General features: G+C 39.9%; 1 protein-coding gene across 8 annotated transcripts in view; it reads right to left on the minus strand.

Annotated features, from left to right (window-relative positions):
• Positions 1-1,673: 1,673 nt before the first annotated feature.
• SLC4A7 (solute carrier family 4 member 7) overlaps positions 1,674-15,674 on the minus strand; it is a 136,445-nt gene continuing 122,444 nt past the window's right edge. For 7 of the 8 annotated variants that reach the window (XM_077268939.1, XM_077268936.1, XM_077268937.1 and 4 more), the window contains 9 exons: positions 14,371-14,484; positions 14,028-14,189; positions 12,509-12,760; positions 12,125-12,193; positions 11,556-11,729; positions 11,335-11,466; positions 10,399-10,496; positions 8,735-8,842; positions 1,674-5,835 (listed from right to left, as the gene is read on the minus strand). In XM_077268939.1, coding sequence (XP_077125054.1) covers positions 5,754-5,835; positions 8,735-8,842; positions 10,399-10,496; positions 11,335-11,466; positions 11,556-11,729; positions 12,125-12,193; positions 12,509-12,760; positions 14,028-14,189; positions 14,371-14,484 — 1,191 coding nt within the window. In that variant the 3' untranslated portion in view covers positions 1,674-5,753. The remainder of the gene's footprint in view (positions 5,836-8,734; positions 8,843-10,398; positions 10,497-11,334; positions 11,467-11,555; positions 11,730-12,124; positions 12,194-12,508; positions 12,761-14,027; positions 14,190-14,370; positions 14,485-15,674) is intronic. The other variant, XM_077268944.1, reaches the window with a different exon arrangement.

Here is a 15,674-nt window from a genome sequence, read left to right on the forward strand (position 1 = left end):
ACATATATATTATACACACACATTTATGTATTATACACACACACATGCATATATACATACATATATACAAACACACACACAGTGGGGAAAATATGTGTTGGATACACTGCCGATTTTGCAAGTTTTTCCTCCTACAAAGAATTGAGAGGTCTAATTTTTATCATGGATACATTTCAACTGTGAGAGGCAGAATCTAATAATAAAAACAAGAAAATCACATTGTATGATTTTTAAATAATTAAATTGCATTTTATTGCATGAAATAAATATTTGATTATCAACCAGCAAGAATTCTGGCTCTCAGAGACCTGTTAGTTTTTCCTTTAAGAAGCCTTTCTACTCTGTATTCCTTACCTGTATTAAATGAACCTGTTTGAACTCCTCTATAAAAGACACCTGTCTACACACTCAGTCACACTCCAACCTCTCCAGTATGACCAAGATCAAAAAGCTTTGTAAGGACACCAGGGACAAAATTGTAGACCTGCACAAGGCTGACATTGGATACAGGACAATAGGCAAGCAGCTTGATGAAAAGGCAACAACTGATGGCACAATTATTAGAAAATGGAAGAAACCCAAGATGACTGTCGATCTTCCTCGGTCTGTGGCTCCATGCAAGATCTCATCTTGTGGGGTTGGAATAATTCTGAGAAAAGCCAAGAATTACACGGGAGGCCCTGGTCAATGACCTGAAGAGAGTTGGAACCACAGTCTCAAACATTACCGTTAGTGTGTCGCTGTCATGATTAAAATTCTGCAGGGCATGCAAGGTCATTCTGCTTATTCCAGCACCTGTTCAGGCCCATTTGACAATTACTTTGGATGATCCAGAGGAGGCATGGGAGAGGGTCATGTGGTCAGAGGAGACCAAAATAGAACTTTTTGATATCAACTACACGCGCCCTGTTTGGAGGAGGAAGGATGAGTACAACCCCAAAACACTGTCCCAACCGTGAAGTATGGTGAGGTAAACGTCATACTTTGGGTGTGCTTTTCTGCAAAGTGGACAGGATGACTGCTACATATTGAAGGGAGGATGGATGGGTTCATGCATCGCGAGATTTTGGCCAACAACCTCCTACCCTCACCAAGAGCAACGAAGATGGGTCGTGGCTTGGTCTTCCAGCATGACAATGACCTGAAACATACAGCCAGGGAAACTAAGGAGTGGCTCCGTAAGAAGCATTTCAAGATCCTGGAGTGGCCTAGCCAGTCTCCGGATCTGAATCCAATAGAAAATCTTTGGAGGGAGCTGAAACTCAATGTTACCCAGCAACAGCATCAAAAACTGAAAGATCCGGAGAAGATCTGTATGGAGGAGTGGGCCAAAATCCCTGCTGCAATGTGCAAATTTCATCAACAATTACAGGAATCCTCTGTAATTGCAAACAAAGGTTTCTGTACCAAATATTAGATCCTGTTCTTTTATTGTATTAAATACTTATTTCATGCAATTAAATGAAATGCAAATCAGTTATGTAAAAATCACACGTGATTTCCTGGAGCCCAAAAAATTGTAAATAGTGAATTTTTTAATTTACAGTCCTGTTTCCATGTCATGACTATATGCGTATAATGTGAGGCTCCGTCCACAATAAATCTCTTCAATGTGTTTTTGTGTGAACAGAATCTAAAAAAAAAAATAAATAAATACCAGACCCCACTTAAAGAAATTTCAGTAGGCTTTATTGCTTTTCAAATCGACATGGTTTCTCTTTTTAACATTACAAAATATAGTTTGCATTTATTCTAAATTTCCCAGCAGATTATAAAGGCAGGGTTTTCACATCTCAGTTATAAACAAGAAACTCACATATTTGTCATAAAAACTAACAAAATATAATTTATGGTTTTGGAACTTGCTTTGGATTTTTGTTACAAAAAGAAGAAAAAAACAAAACACTATTTTCAATACAAAAAAAAAAATCATTAAAAAAATTGTTTTGCTGTGCTTTCGTAAAGTTCATCAGTATAATAAATACTAACTGTCTGGCTATATTCGTGTAAGGTAACCAAACAACGGAAGACAATACGGTCGTATACAAGATACTAAAGAGAAAATGTACGACAAAAGAAGACATTATCTTATTTGTATTGTGAGAAAATTCAGGGAAATTCTTCCATTTTTCAAGTTTAGAACATAATTGATGCGCCAAAAATCATACAAGCTTGCATCACCCATTTAATCTGAATGCGAAAAATATACAAAAATAATTAAATAGAAAACGGTCTTTAGTCTATTAACGTCCTACAAAGGGAACAAAGTGTAAACATACCAACAGACTAAAAAGAGTAACAACTTTTTTTTTTTTGTTTAATTTTTGATCAGCCTATGCAAAGTTATTTAAATTACCTTATTTTTTATGACATTATTGTGCTTTCTTTCCTCCCACTCACCAGCTGAAAGTGCCGTTTTCACAGCCTAGTTCAAATTTTTACAAGCTTTGAAGTTAACTTCTCGCAAGATCCCAAACTACAAACGCCCTCTAAGGCTCGTGCATACGACCGTTTAAATCGGATGAGTGCTATCCGTGGTTTTGACAGATCACACTCATATCTATGTTATTCCATGGGGCTGTGCATATCCCAACTTTTTCCTTGGACTCAGTGGTCCGAGGAGGATTTGCCTCTGTGAATCAGATTGCAACTCGCCCATTCAAGTCCTTGGGCGGGGGGGAAATCAGACTGCACTCACATTACAGCTGAGTGCGATTTGATTTTCAGACTGACATAACGGATAAACTTTTTATTTTCTCTCCACCGTCAAGAAAATCGCATCTCACTGTGATCATTAGCAGAATTGGACCATTTTTCTCGGACGGTAAAAATACAATGGAGTGACCCTAGCCTAAGCCTGAGCGTCACTGCTTCCCTCCCATCTGCTCAGACAGGGATTGTTTGACTCTGGGATTGTTGCTAAAGTTTGTAATAAAGCATGAAACAGGCAGTTAAAACTGCACTTTCAGCATGGTGTTTGGAAGATAAGAAAGCACAATATTACAAAGATTCATAACTTTGCAAAATTAAATTAAATAATAAAAAATGTAGTTACTCTTTAAAGGAATATTCCAAACCAGCAAGATTTCAGCCTCTCGCCTACTTAATGGAATCACCAGGGGTCATCACTTTTATAACAGATATCCGAATATAGGAACATGAATGGAAATACTTCTACACAAGCAGGGACGTATTTCATATACAATATTGCAAAATAAAACTTCCATCGTACAGTCCGAGGGGGATAGCGTTTTGTTTAGTGGGTCACTGGGACTCAACTTATGAGATCAATAGGTTTCAGCTTCCCATGGGCGAAAGGCCAGCCTCACAAACAACAAATAAAAGCAACAAGTACATGTTTAGTTAAGAGTTGAAAAATTCAAACAGGACATAAAACAATTTAAGAAAAAGGAACATAAAACCTTACAAATATGAATAAAATATGAAAAAATAATAATTATGCATTTCTGAACAGAATAGAGCACATTTTAGGACAGAGGAGAAAGGAAAGGAACTGGAAATGACCACGTTATGGACAAGTCATTACATTCATTTAAACCATCCAGAATGTAAATTTTATATGTAATCATGATACTAAACTGCTCCTCCATCTGAAGAAACACTAGGCGGCAGTGGCGGCAGTGCGGGAAGCAGCTGGAGCTTTTGTGGCATTTAAGCCATGTTACAGCAATAGTTTGCCACTTCACCAGGACAGAAATGCCAGACAAACTATGTCGCGGTCTGGCGGGGCCATATAAATTCCCCTTTTAAGCAACTGGGGTAAATTTCTTCTTCCAGATGGTCTACTAAGCTTCCACAACATCAGGACCAATATTTCGCACCTTTACATTGTCGACTACAATTATTCAGCTATCGACAATATTGTAACGCAGCAGCCATTTGTAAGATTCGTGCTATATTTGATCAGGTGACACTTTTATAGGTTTGCTTGTATTTGCTGAAATAGTGAGTTCATTTTAGTTTACTTGTGTAATAGATTATAGTTCTAGTTATTCAATTTCAGCATTTTTTTTCTATGTGCATTCATGGTTTTCTTGGTAGGTACAATATAATGCGGATATCCTATGCTACAATTCCATTACATGTATGGTTTTCAATGGGAGACGGAGCTTGACCAGCACCGAAACGCGTAGGGGATAAACATTTTAAAAAATACAGAACTCCTCTTATTGTAACTGGAAGATCCCAGGCAGCGCTAGCTTTCATCATCCGAATCTCTCCTACCTTCCAATTATACACCAGGACTCTCCGCGAGATCCAATGGGTGGAGGAGCACACATCTAACCTAAACCAGCCTTGTAACGGAGGTGCACAGCCATCATAGGGGAGCACTTGCACATCTAACCATACACTTTGTCCTGTTTGAAAGTTTTTACATAAATTACAGTAAAACCAGATACTGATTTTTTTTCCCTAGTCAGTCTTAATTGTTTAGATTATAGAATTTTTTATTCTTATTTTCTGTACACGATTAGAGGAAGCAGCTACCCCCATAAACAGCAGTTCTGAAATTTGATTTCTACCATGGCCATCCATCCTGTGAGAGGCCTACTTTGACACTTTTTATACATAATGAGGCATAATGAGGCATGGGAGGGTAAAATTCCTTGAAAAGAAAAATCAGAAAAAAAAATGTAAGTTAAAAAACATTCGGCCTCCCTTTAAGTTGATCTTATGCCATTATGCATATTCACGATATAATCTTAGCTTCTCTAACCCGGAGGACTAAAAGCCTATGACGGTCTCATTAACAAGATGTAGTGTATAGTAATTCAACTAAAACAACCCAAATTGAATGATAAAAACAGATTCACCATTTGACTACAAAAAATAAACTAATGGTTGCTACCTTGGACCATTACGTCAATCATTTCCGCAGCCTGTGAAAGCGATACATTTATGCAGCTAAAATTAAAAACTGCCACATCACTTCTTTGTAGCAAATTTGGCAAAAGAATAAAATAAAATTATAGGTCATAAAATGGGACCTGTGAAGCGCTGATGTGGCTTTTATTGCACAAACGTCCTGAGTTAACTGACTCGTGTCATACATTGGGAGATCAGTGCGCCTGGCGAACAATTACTGGGATCATCCATTCAGTTAGAATGACAGGCCGCTTTATCAAGCGATTACAGTCGAGTAGCTGCTGAATTACATTTTACAAAAAGGGTAGAAAACTAGTGAATGGAAAACAACATAAAGTAACTAAACTGCTTCTTATGGCACTAGTACACAGTATGACCATTGTTTTAAATGATCTGATTCCTATTCTGATGACCCTAATTGTAGTTTTGGCTAAATGTACTTAATCCAGAAACATATTCCCTTAGTAAGAAGCAGACAGATTTGCATTACACATCATCCTGGTAAAATAGGGTTACCTTGGGAAACGTACAGGAATGACAAATGTCGGACTGTCTGATGGATTGATACAAACACTATCGCTTGATTGACAGGTTATTAAATATACAATAAAATCAATTAAAAAGAAGGCTATAAAAAAATTCCTATTGAATAAATAATCGCAGAGAAATCATCCTGTGCCACATTACAATCGAGACAGTCCGCTTCAGATCCTATACAGTATTTACAGTGCTAATAATTTAGGAGGTGCACATACAGTATTCTGGAAATATTCACGCGCTGATGGTCGGATATTCACGTGCCGTACATTCACACGCGTCACACACTCTCGCACGCGCTCCTTTCCACACGGTTCTTCTTGACGACTCTATAGGGAGGTTTCGGCATCCACGTATTTTCGGAAACTTTCATCTTCTAGGGTGATTTTCACACTAACTGGTTTGTCAGGACTGGGAAAACAAGCAAATAATGAATCGATTAGCACAATATATAACTGTAGCAAATAAAATACCTCTACATTAATACTATTCTTGGGATGGGAAAAAAAAACACATGTAAAAGGCATCAAAAGCCCACGCAGAAACGTGTATTTCCTGCCAGCACTGCAGTATTTTCAGCAGATTTATCTAGCGCAAAAACCAAATGTTGTGCAATGGAGTGTAAATTATACAACGTATCGAGTATACATCATTTTTTATGTAGACATTAAATAAAGCCAGGAATCTGCTTGTATGAATGTTGTCATTGGATCACACATTCTCAACAAAACATCTGCTCCTGCCTGCTTAGCATTTCCTGCTCAATTACATGGACTTTACAAACGTTTTGTAAAAGGAGAGAATGAAAAAAAAAAAAATGTCAGCAGCTTTTTCTTTTCATGTGTTGTGTTAGACTGGGGAACCTGAATAACAAAATTATTCAGAATTTTACCTGGATAACAAAATTATTCAGAATTTTTAGTGTCAACTTTTTGGCAACTGTCTGGAGAAGCCCCTTCCGACAGCTGCAATGTTCTGCTACTGCACATAGAAAGGTACAATATTTTGCAGAGTTTGGAATAGAAGAGCGTATCTGGCTTGTAAAAGACCTCACCGCACCTTGGGCAAGGGCCACCCATCCCATGTGCATAGACCTCCATGGCTCGACACCCAGACTGAGGCCGGGGTCACACTTGCGAGTGTGATGCGAGAAACTGGCGCGAGTCTCTCACATCAATACCCGGCACTGCCGCCAGCACTCGGGACCGGAGCTTGCAGCTGCATGTATTTCTATGTAGCTGAACGCTCCGATCCGAGGGCCGGCGGCAGTGCTGGGTATCCTGGCCTAAGAGCTAATCACAGACACCACTCTGCGGCTGTCAGATCACATTCACATTGGTGTTTTTCCTGCCCTGTGCTCATCTGTTCCCCTCATGTGAGACACTGGGGTGTAAACCGTACCAGCCTTAATAGTATTTTTTCAACTGACAATGACACTATTGACCACAGAAGTAACCTGGTAATTATAATGGAGAGCAACCTTACTGTCAACTACAGGATAGGACCTCTTCGCTTATATATGCCCTTGCTACATGGGATTTAGGTTTCTGTATATGCCCCTTTGATTGCAAAAAAAAAAAAAAAAGCTATTTTTTCTTTTTTGCAATATATACACGGTATATATATTGTATTTACTTAGATTTTTATTATACACATATAGTGCTAGTCAGTTATCTAACTACACTACGAATGAACACGTGACAATGTTAGAGGTTTTTTAGCTATGAAGACCATACATACGGTACTTTTCATGCTGAACACCTAATGTGAGCGAGCAGTGCACCCATCAGCCCGTGGTGGTTGTAATGACATTAAATGAGATATAGATCTATATATAGATATAGATCTATCTATATAGATATATATAGATAGATCTATAGATAGATATATAGATATAGATTATATACATACACACACACACACACACACACACACACACACACACACACACACACACACACACACACAACCAGCTCAAGAGAGGATTCACATTCACATTAGGTTAAGTTCCCAGCAGATCGCCTTGTCATTGTGTGCTGGGCACACATGAATTGGCCAATTGATGTGCCAAGAATCTTCATTTTAACTTTGTAAAGCAGCAGTGCAATTCTAATTTCACATAGTTCATGTTTGCATGCTATAGCTCTAGAGTGCAGCTTTCATTTGTTAGAATAATTATTTGTAGATCTGAAGCCTTTGTCTTTGCTCCTCCTTGAAAGCTCCTTTGCCGCAGGTCACCCAGCATAGAGGTAGAGGTAGTCCGTCAAGAAGGAGGAGGCGAAACTGGACAGGGAATAGAGCAGGAGCGACAGAGGCTTGAGGTCTACAAATGGCTCTTAAGCATCATTTGCATATCAATTCAAACATTGATTTTTCATTAACTGAGGAATGACTGGCCATGTAAAAGGTATTTGAAAGAGCTACATGCACATATTACTAGTTTGGGGAATTAAATCCTGCTGACAGAACCCCTATTGTGATCAGTGGAGTGCCAGTGGTGGGAACCCCAGGGATCAGATAATTATCACATATCCTGTGAATAGATGTGAGTTGTGATTGTGGGACAGCCCCTTGAAAAACAAACAAACAAACAAACAAAAAAATGGTTATATCCAATGATGTCTGCTTAAAAAGGAGTTGTCCACCTTTGGGGAAAATTTTTAATGAAACCCAATTGCAATAGTGATTTTTAGCCCCCATTGCATGCATTTAGGTAAGAAAAAAAAAATTGTGCCCAAAAGATGGACAACTCCTGTAAAACGAACTTATTTTTTTTCACATGTGAAAAGTGGATGTAGCAAAGATTGTAAACACTGACAAGGCACACAGATGGGTCCTGCACATTGAAGACATTTTTATAAAAGTAATGAAAGGGACAATTTCAATCATAATTAAATATTGGCTGATGTAGTATGTGATGTGTCTGGAGCGATTGATGACCACCATGTTCATCAGACCATTTTCATCTAAATAAAATTCTTCTTCCTTAAATAGGACGTGTCTATAATCCACAAAGTATAAACGCTACTCTCTGTTTGAGAAGTTAATGCCTTATCCAAACAGGTCACACAATAAAATTCTGATGCAACGTGCATGCAGAAAAATAGGTTATGCGGACAATATAATCTGAAGGGAAAAAAATGTAAACTAAATCATAAAACAAAAGAAAGAATAAGAAAAAGAAATAGAATAATTATAAGAATGTTTGCACATTGTGCACAACTCCTACATAAGCCAATGTCTGTGCATTTCGTGCGTGACTCCCCAGAAGTGCCAGGAGACAATGAAGACGTGAACTGGTGATAGCTACCTCTGGTTAGACTTGGTTACTTTGGCATTTTCAGGGTTCATAGACAGAGCCTTCCACTGTGCAGTTTTTGCCATCTCATCTGATATGTTTACAACTGATGGGTCAAGGCTAGAGAATAAACATAGGTTGTGGTTAGTAGCGGCTTCGGCAAAAGCATTAATTTAGTTACTTGGTTGATCCTAATTGGAAGCAAAGTCTCTTTTCTCTTCCACTTACACAGGAGCAAAGCGAAAATTACAAATGTTTGAAGCAAAATGCGGGTGAAAGCCATCAACTGAATATTAACAATGAAACGAATGCTCAGTAATTAGCCCACCTGAACGTAAGCACTGATCACAATAAGATCTCACTCACACGTCCCATTTTCATGGACAGGGTCCATATAATTTGTTGTTTGTTTTTCTCTCATGCAGGAAAAACTGAAGACAAGCAAATCACAGAGACAAAGACCTGTATTTTTTTCGGCATACATGCATGTAAATCCAGAGTAATCCATATAGTTCATATCGTGCGTATTTAGAAAACAAACTGCAAAAGTTGGCAACCAGTCAGGTCACTGCCTCCATTACATGATCTGCAGTGAAATCATGATCATGGAAATCCACTTGCTGGGGAATAACACGCTCAGGTTTCCTTCCATGGAAAGGTTTCCTTGATGGAGCTCAGCGGTTCTATTATGTGCACAGCATGCACGGAAATGCAGAGGGTCAAAGGTAGAGCGCCAATTTGGCATAGGGAGAGCTATAGCCGTGCAACGCTCCCCAGAGGATTTAAAGAAGACCTGTCACTAGGTCAAAGGTGGCCAGCTTTTGTTCTTATTTTATTTCCGCTTCTCCTCTGAGTATTACATTTAATTATTTTGTTGTTTTTTTTATCCGCAATGTACTTCCAGAGATATGAGCCTTTCAATGCTGTTCGCTATGGTCTTTACAAGGTGGTATGGCCAACTGTGATTATGTAGAGCAGCCTAAAGACACCCCTCCATAGAATACTGTGAGCAGTGTCCCCTTTAAAAAAAACAACACATTTTGATCATTTTTTACTTGATTGAGTCCCTTTAGGGGGGTTGAACAAGAGTTCCTTTAATTGCTTGTTCTAGATACTACAATACTATGTTATTTTAGTATATAGTGTGGATGACTGTCTTCTATAAAGCCTCACAGGTGGCTAGACTTCACAGGAGTACCAAGATGGCAGCCATGGGAGTTTTTGAGTAGGGACCCCCCCCCATGGTAACCGTTCCGCAATACGCAATCACATCGGTGTGTGCACTGGCGTTCGTTACCTATAATTGCCACTGTGACTTTTATATAAATGGTAAAATAGTAGCGATCGGAGCAAGCTCCAGTTGCTGCTGTTACAGGCAAATGCTAGCTGTAAAACACATGCAGATCCCAGACCCCATCCTTGGTGGTAGCTACAGACAGACAAAATGGAATCATTTACATCTATTCAGAGGATTTGGAGTTTTGCATCAGAAAAACAAATCTCGAATGTTAAAAGCTAGAACAGAGTGTTGGGCCTAAAACACAGATTGGACATTAATGGGAAATGCTACTTGGATGAAGAATTTGATTAGAATTAAAACAACAGGTACCAAAAACACATGTCATTGGTCAGAAAATACATGCATGCAGAGTTATGGCACGTTGTATACTGCATACCTATACTTCAGGCTCTTCACAGGAATCTGAAGAAGGCTTCTGCCCTCATAAGCAAGCTGCACATCACTGTCCTCTGCTTGAAGCATTCGTTCAGCTTCCTGAAAGCCAAGAACATGAAGCGTATCATAAAAGTTTTCTTGGATTTTTCAGAAGAATAAAACAGCAATGACTGCAGAAACTACATATATTTAATGGGAAAAGTTACCAGAGAACTTTCCATACTTGCTTATTCCTCTATGTAGTACATTTTAAAGTGTAGTAAGTCAAAATGTGAGTGTGGGAAACATTCAGGCTTTATAAAACCACAAAAAACAGTCCCAAAATATTCTCAAAAGTACCTTTAAAAGAGTACTGAATGTTACTTATATAAAATAATTACAGATATCAAAACAAGTCTGCAGCCCTCACACTGTACATTGCCATCTAGATTCCATAACGCAGGTGGATTATCGGCTAGCTTCTTGTTTTGGAAAGGAGAGAGGGAGAAGGTCAAAACAAAATCTCTCCTTTGCAAAACTTCCAAAATAAAGAATATATACAGTATATGTACAGTACATGTAACCTACTGGAGACCACAGTAATCTATGGAATTCAAGCCAGCAGAGAATAGCCCAAATCCCAGTGTGCGACGCGCCATTTAAAAGGGAGCCTGTCACCAGGTTTTTCCATTAGAAAGCATGGCCACCAACATCAGGGCCTTTTTTACAGAATACTGGAATGCTGTTGAAAAGACCACAGTCCAGTTTGCAGATCCCCCAAAAATAGCTTTCATTATACTTACAGACGGAATCTGCAACGGGGATTGAGCACTTTTTTTTTTACAGCATTCTGGCATGCTGTAAAAAGACCCTCATGGGGGTGGCCATACTTTATATGGGAAAAACCTGGTGGCAGGTTCCCGCTAACGGTTTCAATATTTACCCTTTTTTCACATACCTCCTTCTCCTTTTTCTTTTTATCATCTTCTTTCTTTTTCTTACTTTCAGGCATCAGATCATCCAGCCAGCTCAACTCACGTTTGGTAAAACCGAAATCTAAAAGTTTGCGAATAAATACCAGTGCAAGAACCTTTAAAAAAAAAAAGAGAGAGACATTGACGACAGTTCTAAATCTTCTTCGATACAAGCACTTTAATAATGGCCGAGAACAACATTTACCATCATTGGGAACACAACAGCAGCTGCAGAGGCTTTGATCACCCATAACAGCACAAGACAAGTCAGCTGTATGACCGTGAACACGTGGACTTTCCAGAGGGGAACGTAACGTAGATAGATCAGGTCTGGCTGGTGTTTTGCAGGCATTCCAAACAACTTGATGCGGTCAAAAAACTGTAAGGTATATGTCGAAAAATTACTTTAGTGTCCATAAGAAGAAGACTTAAGCTGGCTAAACAATTTGGATTGAAGTTGGCCAAACATTTACTCTTCCACCAGTATGCATGCTCTGTGTAGCTGAGCGTGTATGTGTACTGAATAGGCATGGCAGTAACCCGCTACCGGACACCTTTGATTGGCTACACCAGTCATATGACAGTTAGGTTATGTAGCCGCCAGAAGACACAGGGCCGACATTGTAACTAGATTAGAATAAGAACTATTCCAGTCCAGGAGGCGAGAAAGTGGTTTTAAACTGTATCTATTTTATTTTTTATACCAGGCGTACTTTATCAGACAAGAAGCGATTGTCCAGTATAAGAAAGCGTGTTTAATGAAAGAGGACTAACCTGAATACCCTTCAATGATGAAGCGCCCATGTACAAGAACACACCATACAGAACGGGCATTGGAATAAACTGGAAATACATTCACATCAGTGTGTTAGTTGCTTTTCATGCTTTGTTTAATTTTTTTTTTTTACACAAAGATCATGAGACAAAACATGAGAAATTCAGAACCCACCAAAAAAAAAAAATCTTATTTTTTTTTTTCAAGTTTTACATATTTTTCATTGTCTTGTCTGTGCATTGTCTCTTACATAGGGACACAGCATCTCCATCCAAAACAAGAAAAAGAACAGACGTAAATTTATCATGTGCTACCCTTTGCAAGATTTGGAATAAAGACATCCTTTATATGCAAGCTAGCCATAACTGTGCCCCTCACCTTACCTTCAATACAGAGGTCATGAATACAGACAGTCCCATCAGGACAAAGATCAGAAGGCCCGTCACTCGCTGCTCTCTGATGCCCAGGAATTTTGGCTGTTCTCCTGGAGCAGAACATTCGGATTCCACCTTCAAGCTGTTAACGTGGCTGATGGATAGAACAGTTGCAGCTACAAACCACGGTAAGCCCATGATGGAACAAATCCCCAGCATGACGGAGACCATGAACAAGTCAAGATGATAGCCGCAACCCTTCTGGAGAACCAAACAAAGCGTACAAGTCGTCAGACACATTACTACTAGGGGATGAAAATACAATGTGATATGTATAGTAACCTGCATTCATCATAAAGGATTCCCAGAAATTACTACAGGTTGTAGGTTCTTACAATGGGTCACCTGCTTATTACTGGATAATAACTATCCACGAAAGCAGCTGTTTATTCAGGGCTTTGTGCCAATTTTAGGGTCGCTGAAAATATTTGGATATGCACACACTAAATTACGGAGATTCGTCTGGAAAAGAAGAATTAACCATTACTTCTTCAAAGAACAGGAAAACTACTCACTCACATGATCTTACACTTGGTGTCCTGTTCTAGTATCAGCCCTTTTATACTTAAATGACTGGTGAGGTGGTGGGGGGACACCTATGCTGCAGGGGCTTCCACGTGCGCTGCAACAGATATCTGCACAGGCCCGTCATAGGAGAAGATAAGCAGCACCACAACAGTTTTCATTCCATATAGGAACTAGAGGCCAGAAAGATCAAGAGAGTAGCCCAACATTTTTTTATACAAGTTTCAGGTCTTTAGGAGGTGGGGGCCTTAATAATAATAATAATAATCTTTATTTTTATATAGCGCTAACATTCCACAGTGCTTTACAGTTTGCACACATTATCATCGCTGTCCCCGATGGGGCTCACAATCTAAATTCCCTATCAGTATGTCTTTGGAATGTGGGAGGAAACCGGAGAACCCAGAGGAAACCCACGCAAACACGGGGAGAACATACAAACTGCTTGCAGATGTTGTCCAGGGTGGGATTAGAACCCAGGACCCCAGCGCTGCAGTGCTAACCACTGAGCCACCGTGCATGCCTTATCACCAATCCACAAGCTAAGTAATGAAGAACTGATCGCTGAAACCCCCATGATCTTCAGAACAGTTGCCCAAACTCCACTCCATACAAAGCTATGACCCTGACAAAGGCTGCCGAGTACAGGCCCTGGAGGTCTTTATCTGCCAAACAGCATGGTGCAAGCTCGGCCACTGCTCCATTCAAAGTCTTCCTCACTTTTGTTGTGCAGTGAGGAGCAAAGGGGGCTCAGGACCCTATTTTAGTGATTGATGGTGCCCACAGCGATTAGACCTTTCTCACCAATCCAATGGATAGTGGTAAGTGTCTATGTAGAGTTGTACAACTATGCCACACAAGATTACAATAATTCAGCATCCTATGGGTCAGCGTGATGCCTGACGAGCTATTCTAGAAGAATCTGCAACAAGTCGATTTTCACCTTTAGCTTGTGTTCCTTCCGGTTAATGATCACAGCGGTGATTTGCTGATCCATGAAGATAAGAATAGTGCATAGCAAGGCCGGGATGGCAGCAGCAAGTAACGTCCACCAAGGATTAGGCCCAAGAGGATCTATGATCCATCCTCTGTCTTTCAAAGTCGGCTTAAAAAGGAAACAAATGAACTAATTTAATAAACTTAAATTAGGGTTACAAGAGTGTAACCAACACACACACACTATAATTAGATACATTCTGTTCTGGCCTTAGTAGGAGACATTACAGATCCTACGGATTTCGAATTAAGGATTCTTATAGGAAATCGAAAAAAGTTGGCTTATTTACCTCAAACTTTTCAGGAACATGGAGCTTTGGTGATGGAATACCCACAAGGTAGTCGATGAGGACCATGATGACAATAGTGAGGAAAACGGCAAAATCGCTGATTGTAGATCGTACCTAGAGGAAATACAGTTGATTTAAAGAAAACATTGCATTGTGAGCTCAGTGACAAGCCACACTGCTTCTGTACGTTGTTCTGTTATTTGTGGTGCGTAACAAATCACTCAGATGATGGTGACAATGAGGCCAGAATGATTCTATTAACCTATAATGGAGTCTATCAGGCTTCTGTTAAGGTGTCCATTATTTTACTAGAAAAGCTGCTCTATTTAAAGAGGTTGTCCTCCCCTTTATCATTGATGACCTATTCTCAGGATAGGTCATCAATGTCTGATCGGTCGGGTCTGACACTAGGCACCCTGCCGATAAGCTGTTCTCAGTATGCTCGGCTGCGGGCCGGAACTGCTCAGCCTTCTGGTAGTGGCTGCGGCCCGGTACTGCACATCCCCAGCCACTATCACAAGAGGTTACAGCTCTGCAACTGAGCATCTCCAACCGGCCAGCCGCCAGCACCGAGAACAGCTGCCGGGCGTTAGACCCTTAAATCAATGATAAAGTGCTGGACAACAGCCAAGTAAAAAACATGGAATTTGTAACAGTGCCTTTTTATGGAAATGTGAGGCTAGCCTTATGTATGATCTGGGTGATCGACAATACATAACCACGTGACAAATGAGATCCTGGCTGTTTCCCATTTATTATAGCAGGATCATACATTTTAACAATCAGCTTATTAGGCGACTTAAATGAACTATTTAACAAAGCTCTCCACAGTGCGGCACCCCCTTACATCTCCTCCCTCATTTCTGTCTATCGGCCTAACCGACCTCTGCGCTCTGCAAATGACTTTCGACTAACCTCTGCACTAATCCGTACCTCCCACTCCCGACTCCAAGACTTCTCCCGTGCTGCGCCAATCCTCTGGAATGCTCTACCCCAAGATATTAGGACCATCCACAACTTGCATAGTTTTAGGCGCTCGCTCAAAACACATTTGTTCAGTGCGGCCTACCACGTTAATTAATCAAAGTCATTTTATGTTTGTGTGTTTGTAGCCCATTCACTATCTCCATCTACCCCCCACCCCCTGAAGATGGCTGGACCATCATTGTAAATACATCATTGTAAATACACACCTGTACTTTGTATCTCCCACACCTCATTGTAGATTGTAAGCTCTCACGAGCAGGGTCGTCTTATTTTGCTTTATTATTGTATTGTTAACGTTGTTACTTATGACTGTTGTG

The sequence above is a fragment of the Ranitomeya variabilis genome, chromosome 6 (assembly GCF_051348905.1).
Source record: "Ranitomeya variabilis isolate aRanVar5 chromosome 6, aRanVar5.hap1, whole genome shotgun sequence".
NCBI lineage: Eukaryota > Metazoa > Chordata > Amphibia > Anura > Dendrobatidae > Ranitomeya > Ranitomeya variabilis.